General features: G+C 48.2%; 1 protein-coding gene across 1 annotated transcript in view; it reads right to left on the bottom strand.

The window, feature by feature from the left end:
• The window catches only part of LOC130680964 (epithelial discoidin domain-containing receptor 1-like), a 121843-nt gene that overhangs the window by 22693 nt on the left and 84113 nt on the right, over positions 1 to 15037 (bottom strand). The window contains 4 exon segments of the mRNA XM_057492857.1: positions 2169 to 2284; positions 2287 to 2393; positions 5338 to 5510; positions 13893 to 14023. Coding sequence (XP_057348840.1) covers positions 2169 to 2284; positions 2287 to 2393; positions 5338 to 5510; positions 13893 to 14023 — 527 coding nt within the window.

The raw sequence follows: 15037 nt of genomic DNA, 5'->3' as shown, positions 1-15037 counted from the left end.
CGGTGGGAAACGCAGTTTTCCAGTGGGCACCATGGTGCACAATGGTGTTTTTATTGCAATAGCCATCCTTTCTTAAATTCATGCTTCCTTGGGACCAAAGACATACGTCTTCAAGCCAGATGGTCGCAGCTTACACCTGGTATAGAACTCATAAAAAAGGAACTGCAGATCACCTGGAATGTGGATGTCTTCCCACCTCACTCTCCCTTCCTTAAATTCCAATCTGCCCTGGAGCCCACACACACGAGATGGATTGACTCCTTACAGCTCTCCAGGAGTCCAGAGCAACAGTTCGCAGTCGTTAAAGCAAGAACAGTATCGCTTGGAGATGTGATCATTTTTGTTTTTTTATCTTTTAAATCAGAATCAAGAAATCCTAAGTGCACTCCCTGAAGCAAGTTTGAAAACTGAGTTTGTGCACAGTCTGGTCAGACCCTGGTCAAGCCAGGAGAGGCCAGATTGGTATATCTAAACATCCTCACATGGAACAAACAATGAATGATGCATTCCCTGCTTTTATCAACACCAAGATAAATTTGAGCTCAGCCAGACAGGTCAGTAAACCCCATTACACAAGAGTGCAAAGGCAATTAAACGGTGCCGGTTCCAGCTAGACTCAAGAAATCTATGATCTGTGGCCCCTTAGTAACCACACCACTGCCTTTCTTGGAAATGACTGAAAAAAATTGGTCTGGATGCTAAAGAGAGACTCTGTTTTGACATTTCCTGGCAGGTCTGCCCTGGCCATCAGTCTGTGGCTATGGCTGCATTGCACTCCCTTCTCCAGATCTGGGGGTCTTGGACAGCTTGGGTGGTTCAAGAAACTGCCCAGTTCACTGGAGACATTCACCTTCCCCACTGTTTGGTCTACTTGGCTTCTTACCCTCTCATGATGGTCTATCATCTGTCGTCCTTGAGTTGTGCCACTATGAGAAAATCACAAAGGGCCATTCTCAAACATGCCACTTTTCTTCAGGCCATAGCTAAAGTGAAGTGTCTTGAGTGGCCAGTTTTAAAGTCTGGGTCATGTCATCAGGCAAAGCCATCAGGAGCACCCAGATATGACTGATCTGTAGATGTCAGCTCCAAATGCCCAGCCTCCTGGTCCACCACGCTCGGGCTAACAGGACAGTCATACCTGGATCCTAACCCACATTATGATCATTCATTCCCTACAAAGATGAGACAAACAGCTACCATGCCTCTCGACCTCCAAAGCATCACCCCACCCTCTCCTTATATGCCCTATCCAAATGCCTCACACATTTAAGGTCCCCAAAGTTAATCTCCCATATTTTTCAGACATCTGCCTCCCAATCAGTTTGCAGAAATTATCTCATCTCTGTATCTCAGGATGTACCTACATTTCCCCTTTCGGGGATAAATTCCCACTGGTCCTTTCCCTGGCAATAATAAGACTGTCAGAACTACTCAGTGATCCATGACACAGAGATTCCCAAAGACTAAGGAAAAAATAATTTTGGGTGAAAAATAAGACACCTGTTATGAAAAAAGTCAACAACTGTGTGGGAGTGAAACTGAATGTGACGTTCCCCTCTTGTGATCAGAAGGCTTTTTCTAAGGCCAGCCTGCACCTCCCTCCAAAGCTGGCAACAGGAACATCCTCTCTTGCTTCATCTTTCCTGAATCATTGGGGTAGTTCTGGTCAGCAATACATTAGTTGGACATTTAGCCCTTTTACTTTGGGTTCTGCCTTCTTATCAAGATCCACCTTTAAAGACAAGACAAGTCAACCAGGTAACTTCAGAGAATAAAAAGTGGTGTGGGTGAGGCTGGACGGGGGACCAAGTTGGAAGATGTTAAAATGTAGAACCAAGCTAAGCTTGTCTATGTGTGCCCTTGGGTGCACACATATATATATGAGTCTGTTTGCATGGAGAATGAATATTAATGCAAGTGAGAACACAAGGCACATGTCAGTGCAGTGTAAGGATATGGTTAAGTTAAATGTCCAGGAGGAAGGAAGGAGTGAACTATCGAGAGAATAATAAGAAGGTAAGTCAAAATACAGTGGTGGCCACAGGAAAACCTGGGTGTGGGTGTGCATGTGCGTGATCCAGAGTGACAGGGCTAACGGACATGATGCAGACACGTAAGCACGGTGCTAGCTCGGCCGCTGAGTCCTGCAGCAGGAAAAGCCACCTTACCCTGTAGTAATCAGTGCTGTAGACCTCTCTGGACATGCTGAAGTCTCTGATCTTCACCAGCAGATAGGCTCCGACCAAGCAGTTCCTGGTGGCCAGGTCCCGGTGCACGAAGTGCTGCCCGACGCAATCTGACTGGTGATGTGGAGCATCTGGGAGAGCCCCAGTTCGCCTTTCTCCTGGCATGGCTGCCCGTCCATGAGGATCATAGCTTCTGGTCCATGGGCCCTGTGAGGGGTGAGGGGGGAAGGGGTGGGGGCAGAGAATTCAGGAGATCAGTAGGAACAGCCTTCACGAGTCCTTCTTCTGTGGAACGCATCACAGAGTCACAGACACCGATGAAATCTCCCTTCTCAGCCTCCTGTGGCCTATTTCTACTACCCAAAATTATGAGTGTGGATATGGGTAAAATGCTACAGTAAAATCCCCACGAAGATGGTGCAGATATGGGATCGGGGAATAAAGCTACTCCTTTAAATATTTTACTGCTATCCAGGGGTTTCCCAAGTTCTAGATGTCTATTGTAGAATAATTCATGAAACAACTAACTCTTACAGAGCCCGTACCATGTTCCAAGCACTGCTCTCAGGATCTTAAACATATCGATTCACTTAGTCCTCCCACCCCAATTTTAAGACGAGGAAACAGTTACAAAATGATCCAATCACCTGGCCAAGGTCACAGAAGTCCCAGAGTGGCCATATGAGTAAATCAGAAAGCAGACTGAAACCAGCCACGTGGCTTTAGAGGAGAGCTTTTCACTCTAAGGAGCATCACAGAGGGCTTGTTAAGTAGGTTCCTGGCCCTGCCCCCACGTCACTGGCACATCTCTGGACAGCCAGACTCTGTCGTCCCACTCCCAGCCTCTCCCGTCATTCTGCCTGGGGCTGCGTAACTTCTGTTGGGGGCGGGCCCAGATGGAGAAATCCAGTAACCAGGACGCACAGGCCTGGGGAGGCTAGCACCCACTCCAACCCGAATCAAGGGCCTGGATTTGTCATCCAACCACCTCGTCCTGTCATGCCAGTCGCTTTTAGAATTCACTCTTTTCTTCTGAAAGCCCAGTGAGCTGTAACCACACCCACGGCCCTTATTTATGCTGGTGTGAGCCAAGGAGCCCTGGGGCACAGCAAGGCCTTGGCCTGTTTTACTGCTTCTTCAATTTCCACTGAAATGCACCGTATTATACGAACACGCTCATTTTATTATCTCCTGTGGGCCTGTGTCCCTCAGCCCTCTGAGAGAGCTCCTGCATCAGCTCACAGGGAAGGGGGATCAGCAGGCAAACCTGCACCCCAGTGGACCAGGAGAATACTTGGAGCACGCCCCTCAAAACCACCAGCCAGGAGATATGACCGTGGGAAGGATCTTCTCCCTGCCTCTTCCTCTTCCTTTATATTGGGCATGAGTGTCACAGAGAGGCACCCAGCTGTGGCCCCTGGGGCTGAAGGCACTGCTGAATCCACAGAGAAGCCCTAGTAGAAAATACAGCACGGCCCAGGGGAGTGGACGACAGGGAGAGAAAGATCCTGAATACTGAGCAAAGGCAGTGCCTGTATTAAAAACTATCTGGTTCACAGTTCTGATACAATAATGTTAATGGTAGTAGCTACCTACCGTTGACTGAACACCTAACTACGTGGAAAACTCGTCCAGGTATTATACAAATACAGTCATTTAATATGCATAACATCAAACCTGTGAAGCAGTTATTAGTAGTCTTATTTTCTAAGGAGAGAGTTAATGTTTAAGATCTTGCTTCAGGTTGTATCACTACGACCTGACAAAGTCAGAATGTGAGTCTGAATCTGTCTTGTGATAAGCATGGAGTTTTCTAGGAAAGGAATAAATGTCACTGGGGAGCAGAGTTCAGGAATTTTAGAACTTCCTAGAGATACTTTCAATTCCTTTAGGGCCATTTTTGGAAACCTAGCTCAAAAGCAGAGGTCATTATCTGCTACCAACCCTTTCCATTTCCTCCTCAAAAGCACAGTGCCCAGTTGGGTGTCCCACTTCAAGGAAATGCTCATCAATTTTGGGTGAATGTGCTGGAGTGTTAACAGCCTACATTTGAATTCTGAAGATCTCGGTCTCAGCCGTGGAATTCAAGGGGATTCAGAAGGCAGGAAAGACCACACTTTAAGTGTAGAGGGCCTGATCACTCTAGACTCTGAATCCTGGCACGTGGCTGCCCCCCTGACTTCATGGCACTACTTGGAGGTGGGAGATGTGGGAGGCAGAGATGTGCTAACCCTGCTCGATGGCAAGATGCTGTCTTCTCTGGCAGGCACCCCCACATCCACCCAGGACTTCTGGCTGGTGTTTGTCTCTTACTGGAACATCAAGGGCATCTCAAAATCCAGACAACCTTGCTCCAGGCTTGGGGAATCCCTTCTTGCAACAAATGCAATCTTTCCAGGACCGTGTTATCCAGTAGAATTTTCTGTCAATGGAAATAATCTCTACGGCACAGCCAGCATGGTAGCCACGGGGGATAGTGTGTACTTGTGAGTGCTTGAAATGTAGCTGGCATGATCAAGAAACTGAATTTTTAAATTTTACTTAACTTTAAGTAATGTCAATTTAAATTCCAATATCCATATGTGGCTACCGTGCTGGACAGCATGGTTCTAAATTTATCTGAAAAAATCTGTCTTCTTTTTTTTAAAAGTCTCACTATCCCCTGATAAGCTGGGAACATTGTGCCTTCTTAGTCATCTGCAGAAAGTCCGTGGCAGGAAGGTTTCCAGGAGGCGTGTACGGTATTAGCCTCACCTTGTGACACAGAAACACTGGGCACCAAATGGGAAGCTGCTCGCCGTGCCCGGGAAGCCACGGTCGTGCAGCGGGAGGGGGCAGGTGGGGGCAGGCGGGTCCGCTGAGCCCCCTCCGTGACCCCATCGCACACCCCCTCTTCTTCCCCGTCCCCCTTGGTCCAGGAGGAAGGGCACAGGCTGCTGTCATAGCATCCTCAGCTTATTCACCCCAGAAATCAGGGGCGAAGCCCTGAATCCAGCTGCTCAGGGGATGATGCAGAAGAACAAAAGGTTGCTTCTCGTCCCTCGTCCCCAGGCTGATGTGTTCCAGGGGCAGTGTGCCCTCTGGCTCCAGCGAGACACCCCAGGGGCTCGGTGGGGCTGGGGAGCAGGGGGAGACTGCAGCCTTCGCTTACCTGAGGAACTTGTGCAGGTCCCCGTGCTTCATGTACTCAAACACCATGATGAGGGGGTCCCCGTCGCCACACACGCCATAGAACTTGACGATGTGCTCGTGCTGCAGGTTGGTGAGCAGCTCAGCCTCCCTCTGGAAGTCCTTCCGGGCAGCCAGGGTGGGATCCTTCAGGGCCTGGAGACAGGGCAGGACGTGGTTCTTACCCACCAGAAGGCAGATGGCTGTCCATTTTCTGTCCATTTCTGTTCTCCAGGGGAAGAAACCTGGTGCTGTAAGGAAGATACTGCTGGTTCCCAACAAGTAAGATTTGAATCAGGGTTTAGAGACCATGAGGCTACATCACAACAGCCAAGCCTGATTCTTTCCTACTTTGACATTTTCATCCCTGAGGAAACAGAAACTGACCTTCTAACGCCCACGTCCTGACTACCGGCCAGAGATTCAAACCATGTTCATCTCAGAGCCCTAGGCTTCCTGGGAGAGCAGTGAAAATGGCCGGGGAAAGGGAGCTGAGAGGTGGGAGGCCTGACAAAGGCCCCCTCCCCTAAGGTTTCCTTGAAGAAATGGTCCCTCAGCTGCAAGAAAGAGTGGGGAAACCACTGCCCCAAGTGCTTTAACTTCTGTGTTAGCCTCAGCCCATAGCCTACCAGAAATCAGGCAGACGACATAAAAACACCTCCCGCCCATTTCTCTTCTTTGATTTTAGCCTGTGAAGGAGTGTATCTTTGCAGAGAAATGCGAACGCTCTGGCTTCTGGAAGGCACGTGTGTCCTGTGAGTAGGGGGTTCAAGGGAGTGCAGGGGGTGGGCAGGCCAGCAGCCGTGGGAGTGGCAGCTCACGGGCAGAAGCCTTAGCATCCCACAAAGCCCAAGAGCAGGACGGAAAACGTGGGTGTCTGGTGGCCACTAAAATGCCACAGCTCAGCCCCTGTGGGAGTGGAAGACCTGGTATGAGGCGGAAGCACCAGACCGGGCCACTTGTCCCAGGAAGATAAACGGCAGAGCAACGGTCAGGAAGCCATCAGTTGTGAATATGGTTTTCCTGCAGCAGAAGAGACGGTGAGACCAAAGCAGAAGACTGAGCACCTCCAAGGGATGTTGGATAGGGCGCTGCCACGGGGATACGGAGATGCTGGCCATGAAAGAGAATGGACAGGGGGGGGGTCCATTTCTGTGGGAGGCACAGCCTGGGCAGGTGGGTGCCGACCTATCTCCAGCCTTCCCACCCTCCCCACGAGGCCAGAAGGCAAGTGGGGCCAAACACTGACCTGCTCCACTGACCAGCTTAGTTACCTCTATAGACACGATACCAGGGATTGAAGGAGAGAGAGGGACGTTTGCACACCGTTTCCAGGTTTGTGCAAATCTAGATTGATGGGAAATTGGTTCACATTCTCTCTGACTTTCTGGTTATTTAAGCAGACTGACTTCGCCTGTAGATCGGGCTGCATCTCTCTAGCTAGAGATCTTTCTTTTGCCCCAGCAACCCCCATCAGCTGAAATCCACAGGGCTGCCTCACTTACAGGGCTGCAGAAATGTGAAGATGCAAAAACTGGATCTAGGAGGCCCATCAAACCTCTATCAGTCATTAGCATACATTAGACACGATGGACTCTTAGCATAAAAGGGCCCTAGCTATCATCTGCTTCCATCTGCCCATTTCTGGAGTTGGAGAAACTGAGGTAGCCCTGCCCAGGTATCGGCACACATGCACACCTTAAATGACAAAAACTTAGAGTTAAACTGGACCTCAGCAATCTCTTGGGGGTCAAAGTTCAATAGCAATGCTTCTAGAGTCTCGGTCTCTCACCCAGAGATCCAGCCCTCCTTCAATCTCAACCACTACCACCTTTCATTCTTTACAAAATTCGAAGTTTTCACCAAAAAAGTGTTTGATGACAGGAGTCTACCATTGACAAAAATGTTGGAAGCTATCTAATGTAGCTTTCCCATTTTATAGGTTGGAAAAACTGAGTCCCAAAATGGACAAGCCATTTGCTGAAGATCCTATGAGAAGCAATAGTTTAGTCTGGAGCCCGAACCCTTTCCTGTCCAACATACCTGCTTGAATGGATTTATCAGAACAATTAGTCCCTAGGCAGGTCGCCAAAGAGAATGGTGTATACCAAAGTTAAAAGATGTGGAAGGGCAGAGGAGAGGGTCAGGAAAGACAAGGACAGCAGGCGGCCAGCAGAGAAGAGCTTCCCAGGACGCTGCCCAATAATAAAGGAAACGCTTCTGTGTGTCCACCTACTGCCAGAACAAAGACATGTGAGAATCCTTCTTGCTATGGGCGGAGGAAGGCAGCGAGTCATGGAGAGAGGCAGCCTCTTTGTGGCCCTGCTCCTCAGCTGCAGGGGCTGGGCCATGGCTATAGGATGACTGCCAGTGATGTATTTATTTTCATGAGGAATATGAGAAAAAAACAAAAAAGGAACCCAGTATGGGTGGGATAGGAGAATACCAAGATTTATGTGAGCACTGGATTTATGAGAGGGAAAGTAGATCAGATTTGGGGCCAGCCAAATGGCCTCTCTCCACCTCTGTAAATCATCCTCTACCATAGTCTGGAAGCCAGCAGCCACCATTGGATATTTCCGTTCTCAGTTCCTGACCAGTGCCAGCCAGCGTCCCCAAGGCTGTTGCCCTCCAACAAGAGGCAAATAGATGCTCCTCATCTGAAAGATGAGGCACGAAGCAACTGCCATCTCCCAGGCTTCCCATGTGCCTTCTCCTAGTTCTCTCTCCGCCTTTGGCTGGGTTTTCCAGCTCCTGGGTCAAACCTGGGGCCCCCGTGTAACTGGCAAAGGGACAGGTGGGTGGCCACCATCCCCAGGGATTGATGCCATCAGGACCAGAGCAGAATAGTGTGGAGGAAAATCAGCTCAGAGACTCTCCTGTCCCTCTCTATAAGGTCTACCCCCAACACCTTCTGCAGAGCTGGAGAACTCAAAGAGGGTCACCAGCCAGTGGAAAGGGACAGAACCATTGCTTCTCACAGCTGCAGGGTCTTGCTAACAGGTCACGGGAGCCAGGGAGGCTCCTGGCTATGCCCTACGCACAGTGTTCACAGCACAAAGAAGAGCTCTAGAATTGGCCCCTCCTGCGTCCTTCTTCGTCCCTCAAAGTTTGGAGACATCACCCTTTCTGATCTTACCTTATGTGCATCAGACCTCGTGTCCACCCCAGCCCTGGGTTTCAGAGAGCTGTGTAATCGGATGGGAGGGAAGCAGTCTAGATGCATGAACATTCAAATTTCTCAACAGCTCCCAACTCCTTCCAAGCCACTTAATATCTCACCTTGCCCAGCCTAGGAGGTCTATTGCCTTCCATTGTCCTTTTTTTTATTAGGGGAATATATTTTAAAGGCTGTTGGGTTTCAGAGTTCATTAATATATGGAAACCCATTTATATGTGTGGAAAACACATTTGTAAATGTTCAAACACACACACGAATCAACACTTAAGTATGCAATCACACTAAGACCTTTCTCTTAGTCTCTCAAAATCCACTGCCACTTCTCCTGCTTGAGTATCTTGAACAACTTATGAAGAAGGAAGATGGGTAATTATCACATGCACAGGTAATCTTTTCCCACTTGTCTTTAAGCTTAAAACTGGCCACTGGTTTTCTGCTGTTTTCAGGATAAAATCCAAACTCCTTAATACAGTCATGGGCTCTGAATGTTGAGTATCCCCCTCTCCCTCTACCTCCTCTACCTGCCTTCATTCATTACACTTCAGTCTCACTAGTCTTTCTATCCTTTGTACCCTTCAAGCTTTTATCTGCCTCAGGCCCTTTGCACGTGCTGTTCTGTTGACCAGAAACACTCTCACCTGAGCTAAATCCACATGGCTGGCCAAATTAACTGGTACTGTCCATGATCTCTGAGGAACATACTGACCGGTGTTCATTCGACCCTGAACTTTCACTGCTAAGTGAATACTCAGAGAGACCCTTCTGTCCCAGGGAGGAGCTTACCAAGGTTCAGCTGTGATTGCTTCCAAATTCACTATGACCATTAGATCTGATAATGTCATCACTTAAAGTGATGCTATGTCAGGGAAACCAATGAAATATAAGTGCACAGAGGGGGCTGTTTTGATGGAAACTGAGGATGAATACTTTAGAAAGACCTGTGAAAAGTCAGTGGTAAATAAAGTGTTATGAATAGGAGGAAAACCTATTTTTTTTAATGGGAAAATAATGAAACTCTGAGATTCTGCACTTAGATTTTTTCACAAATGTTTTAAATTCCTGCTCCAAATTAAAGTAATTGGAAATGGAAAAAATGAACTCCCAAAACAGCTCTCCAAACCCGAAAGAACGCGAAACTTGAAGTTCTGACATATTGAAAAAATACATAGGACTAAATACAAATGATTAAAATTATCAATAACCAGAACAGGAATTTCCTTCAGCTAAAACTAATTTTATAGAACTAGGCTGATAGAGATATTAAAATAAAATAAATGTTCGATGAGAAGGAAGAAATAATTGTTTCCAATAACCAAGAAGGTATACAGCCCAAACAGGGAGAAATAAAATTAACAATAAAACTAAAAACCAATTAGTATCTTGGAAATAAATTATGTGGTTATTGAAGTTAAAACAGAAACCTCCACAGACAGGACAAAACTTGACACTAGATAAAACCACAAGAGGAATTCACGACATGGAAAAATGTTGAGATTCATCCAGAACCCAGCACAGAGACAGGAAAAACAGACAAAGCACGGTGAGCACCACGTGCTATCGTCCTAGAAGGAAAGGCATTGCTGGATTTGAATGTTGCTCCACCACTGATTTGCTCTGGGACCTTGGGCAAAATGCTTAACCTCTCTCCGTGCCTCCGCATCCTCTTCTGTAAAATGGGGATAGTGACGGTGCCTGGCTCTTAGGATTTCTGTGAGAATGAAATTAATCGGCAGTCAGCACTTACGGCAAGGCCTGATGCGTAGTGAGCGCCCTAATGGCTGTTCTGTTAGATGCTGTCATCATCGGCAACATTCTCTCCTCCCTCCTTAAATGTCCCTTCAGGGCCCTAAATTCTATGACTCTGAGACATGAGCCACAGGGCCTACAGGTCTCCTTTCCTCCTCCATCCCAGTATCTTATACAGCACCAGTCACATAGTAAGTGCTCAATAAATACTTATGGGATGAATAAATTAGGTGTGTTTTTAAGAATGTGATCAATCTTTGAGAGAAAAAAGTTTTAGCACACACTATGATTTTTCACAAAGCTAACACCAGTGTATCCTCAATTTAAGTAGAAAATAAAATATTGCTAACCCTCCAGAAATCCCCCCCAACCCATGCCCCGCTCCTCTGTCATGCTCTCTCTCATCCCAAAGCCAACCACTATCCTGACTTATGGAATTCAGGTTCTTGCTCTTTTAAAAAGTTTTTACAAACTAAACGTGAATACCTAACACTAGGGCTTGTTTTTTGTTTTTTTTTTTAATTTAAATAAGTGGAATCATACATAGAGCATTATATATATTTCCATATTTATCCTTTTTCATTCAACATTGTGTTTTTGAAATTCTTCCATGTTGTCGCAAGTAGCTCTAGTTCACTGATTTTCCTTGTTGAATAGTTTCCCATGGTATGAATGTACCATATTACATATCTATGTTGCTATTGATGGACACTGGCTGCTTCCAGCTCTAGACTGTTATGCATAATGCTTTATGAACATTCTTAGACATATCTCTTTGTAGGTAAATAGATGATAGATAGATAAACAGACAGATAGGTAGATAGGATAGAGCCTAGAAGTAGAAATGCTGGGTCACACAGAATGCTAATGTTCTAGAATACCAAACTATTTTTCGAAACAATTATTCCTCTTTGCATTCCCACCAGCAAACTATGAGAGTTGAAGTTGCTCCATATCCTTGGCAGCACTAAGCACTGTCAGTGCTATTTAGCCATTCTGGTTGGTGTATCGTGGTACCTCATGGTTCCATTCGCATTTCTTCTGATGATTAATTGGACACCTGTCTCACATTCCTAGCAGTGATTTGGCTATCAGAGGAGACTCTTTTGAGCTCTTTGGAGCTGTCATATTGTTTGTCAAATGACTTTTTAAAAGTGGCCATCACCTATTTAAAAATATCACAAATCACATGATTTTAATGTCACCGTTACACTGCGGATATACACAAGCTACCCTCTGTCTTGTCCCATTCTCCATTCCTTTCATGAGTATTCTCTTGTCTCCCCAACAGACTGTAAGCGCCTTCAGAACAGGCTGGGATTTCTACTTTTTGTTTCCACCATAGCAACAGCTGGGCAAAAAATTCTTACCGGTTGATTTACAAACGCAACTTTTAGAAAACCTAATCTTGGGTTATTCATGGATATGTTTTCTGAAAGTCCACAATTACCCTACATCAACATGAGAACAAAATTGAAGAGGAAGGAGCCTGCAAAAAGCAGTACAATCCAAAGAGGACATGAAGCAGGACGTGTCATTTCTCTGCTGTTCTCCGGAGATGAGTGTCTCCTGCAGAGGCAGCCCCACCGGGTGGCGGGCGGCGTGCAATCCCAGAACGCTCATCTCCTCAAGTTTCCCAGACCTGAGGGGAGAAGCACAGCCTTTTAAAAGGATGAAAACAGAAACACATTTTCCACATTCCCCAATCTGGGTACTGCCCCAAATGCCAGACCACTCAGAGGAAAACATTTCCCAGGGTTTTAGGCCATCATTTCATTTCCTGCTGAAAGAGCAAAAATGTTCAGGGCATTCGCCCATCCCCAGATAGATGCTGGAACACCCAGTGGATCACTGTCACCCTTTAAATGAAAAATTTCATGAAAGTGTAGATTCTAAGTTTAGGGACAAACTCAAAGACGTTTCCACATCCCTGGTCCATCTGACTGTCCCACATCTATGGACACTGATGGAGCAAGTTCATTGTCAGGACATGTACTAATAATAATCATTAGCCTTTCATGGGGGCAATACTCTAGCTCCTTATTGATTTTCTAAAGTAAAGGTCAGCAGACAACACCTATTTTTGTAAAAAGAAAAAATTTATTGGAAAACAGCCGGCACCAGTTTACATATTGTGTGCGCTGCTTTCCCACCTATATGGGCAGAGATTTAAGTAGTTAAAAGAGAGAGCATATGTCCCTCAGAGCCTAAGATACTTACTATCTGGCCCTTTTAGACAAAAAGTTTAGCAGCTCCTATATTAGATGGTCAACATGAGCTTGGCAGGCAGCATGCCACATGTCTGCGCACATTCAGTCATGTCAACGTGAAGAACAGTGATAACAAGAAATACCAACCACTCTGTATTGAGCACTTACTGTGTCCCAAGCAGGGCACTAAGGATTTCCCATGTTATGTAATTGAATCATGGAAGTTTTCAGGAGGAGATATTACATTTCCTATTATACAGAGAAGGAGCCTGAGGCCCCAAAAGGTTGAGCTTCTTGCTCAAAGTCACACAGCTAATCAGAGGTGGGCTGGGCCTCCCACCCAGGCTCTCTGATGCCTGTGCTATGCCCATAGCCTGCACAGCCCACATCTGTGGAGGTCAGCTGCCCTCTGTGGATGGAGGCAACTGTATCCAGACACCCGGAAGTCTCACAGCGTAAAGCTGCCATTGTGAAGGTGGTTTGGTTGCGGCTCTTGGTACTAAGGCCTGGCCAGGCCTGGGTGAGCGTCTTCATGGGGAACAGTAACCCCTGCTGACCTCAGAGGCCTGCTTGCTGCACACAGGGAGACCAGCCCATGGCCCAGAGCACGGCTCCCGGGACCTGTGGGTGTGTCAGCAAGGCTCCTGGCCTCTGGCTTGTGCCAACCATGTCCAACACTGATTTACGGTAGAAGCTGCTCTCTGCTGGAGGAAGTGTCAGGCGGGGGACTAGGAACAAAGCCCCTTCCCACTGCCCCCAGCTGCAGATCTGCACAGCTGGCCTGGCAACAAAAAGCCTTGTGGGTAAGAGACCTATCGGTAGCTGCCAGGAGGCAGTTACCCTCAGGCATGCCTCCCCCTGGGGGCTGAACTTGGATCCCATGGGGGTTATCTAAAAATCTTTCCCAGCCTCACTGGCTGTTCCCCCTGTGCTCAATCCCTGACCCCCACCCCACCTCCAATCCCCAGAGATGTCGGCTGCCCTTGAGCGGTGGCTCCTAGGGCCCCTTGACCCCCCCACCATCCAACTCCATTCCTGAGAGACGGTCGAGTGACTCTCTAGGCACGGCCAATACATCTCACAAAGTCCCTGAGAAGGAAGGAGGGCCAGCGGGGGGCCCACAGTGCCCAGGGCCTCCAGGAGAGAACCAGGGCCTCTCATGGTATATACCTCGCTTCCCCAGCTGCCCCTCAGGCCCACCCCCTCCCTGCCACGGCTCTTAACCTCTGAAGCCAAAGGAAGTCGGTTTGGGTCCAAAGGAAGGTTCACGGCCTTGGAGCAGCGCTGACCTCTGATAGAGGCAGTTTGCATCATCTCATCCAGTGGAGTGAGCCCCTTCTTCCGGCTCCCGGCCCCAGCCAGCCCTCTCCCTGCCTGGGCCCACATGCCTCTGGGGTTTACCTTCACGGCCACGAGCATCTTGTCCTTGGTCGGGCTGAGTTTGTAGCGCGCTGCTAGGAAGACCTTCCCAAAGGCTCCCTCGCCCAGTTCTCGTTTCAACACGATGTCCCGCCCCGTCATGTGCTGCACATCTGTCGGAGGGGACAGAGAGGAGAGTGGCCCAGTCAGTCCCAGGCACTTGTCCCCATTAGAGGCCCAGGAGGTCAGGAGGGCACCGGCATCTAGCGCAGGGAGCTCTCCTGAGTCCACGGCAGGGTGACGGAACTCAGCACCCCAGGGGGGCACGAAACCAGCCATCACCCAGTGGTCCAAGATTCCGACCCAGGATCCTCTCAGCTCTGCCCCTGCCCAGCCCCGAGCCTCCCCAAAACATAGCTGCTTCGGCAGGAAAACGCAATCAACAGTCGCTGACACGCAGGATTCTAGCATCATCAGCTGCAGCTGCATGAGACAGATTACAGCCCGTCTCTGGTCACAGAATCCTGTGGGCCTCGTACAGACTCCGAGCCAGTGCATCTGAGAATCTGCATTTCTAACAAGCTCTCAGTGTCTGCGACAAACGAAAGACACACACACACACAGGGACACACACTGGCTCTTGCTGTAGCGTAACGGCTGTAGCGATCCTTAAGTGTCTGCTTCCTGGTAGAGACTACTGAACGGCAGCTAAAATTATCTGGGAGAAGCCTCTACTTGAGAAATCCCTTCCCTCTGAGAGAAAGAACAATGAGCTCAAGCAGGCGAGGTCCCGAGACCTCCCCAGAACAAGGGTCTCTGCAAAGAGAAGGGTTGCCATTGCCTCGGCTAATTTAGCAACCTAATTAGAGTCTGTCTGCCAGGAGAAAGCAAAGATGTGACCTCAGCTCTCCCACCTATTTGGAAAGAATGCTACAAAGTTGCTGCCCCAGCCCTGAGCTGGTGACGAAAGGGGCAAGCCAGAGATTACTCACTGACCCTTCCATTAATCGTTCAGCAGGTGGAAGCCCATTAAATACCCGTATCGACATGATGAAGATACACCGCAGAGCCAGGAGAGGGGATTGTCTCAGATGACCTTGTCAGAAAGTGAAAGCTGAAGATGGGCCAGGCAGACTGTCCCCCTGAGCGACGAGACATGTGACAGGGACAGAGGGGCGTGGCTACAA

The sequence above is a fragment of the Manis pentadactyla genome, chromosome 15 (assembly GCF_030020395.1).
Source record: "Manis pentadactyla isolate mManPen7 chromosome 15, mManPen7.hap1, whole genome shotgun sequence".
Classification (NCBI taxonomy): domain Eukaryota; kingdom Metazoa; phylum Chordata; class Mammalia; order Pholidota; family Manidae; genus Manis; species Manis pentadactyla.
The sequence above is the reverse complement of the archived record's forward strand: the minus strand, read 5'-3'. Positions and strand labels throughout refer to the sequence as shown.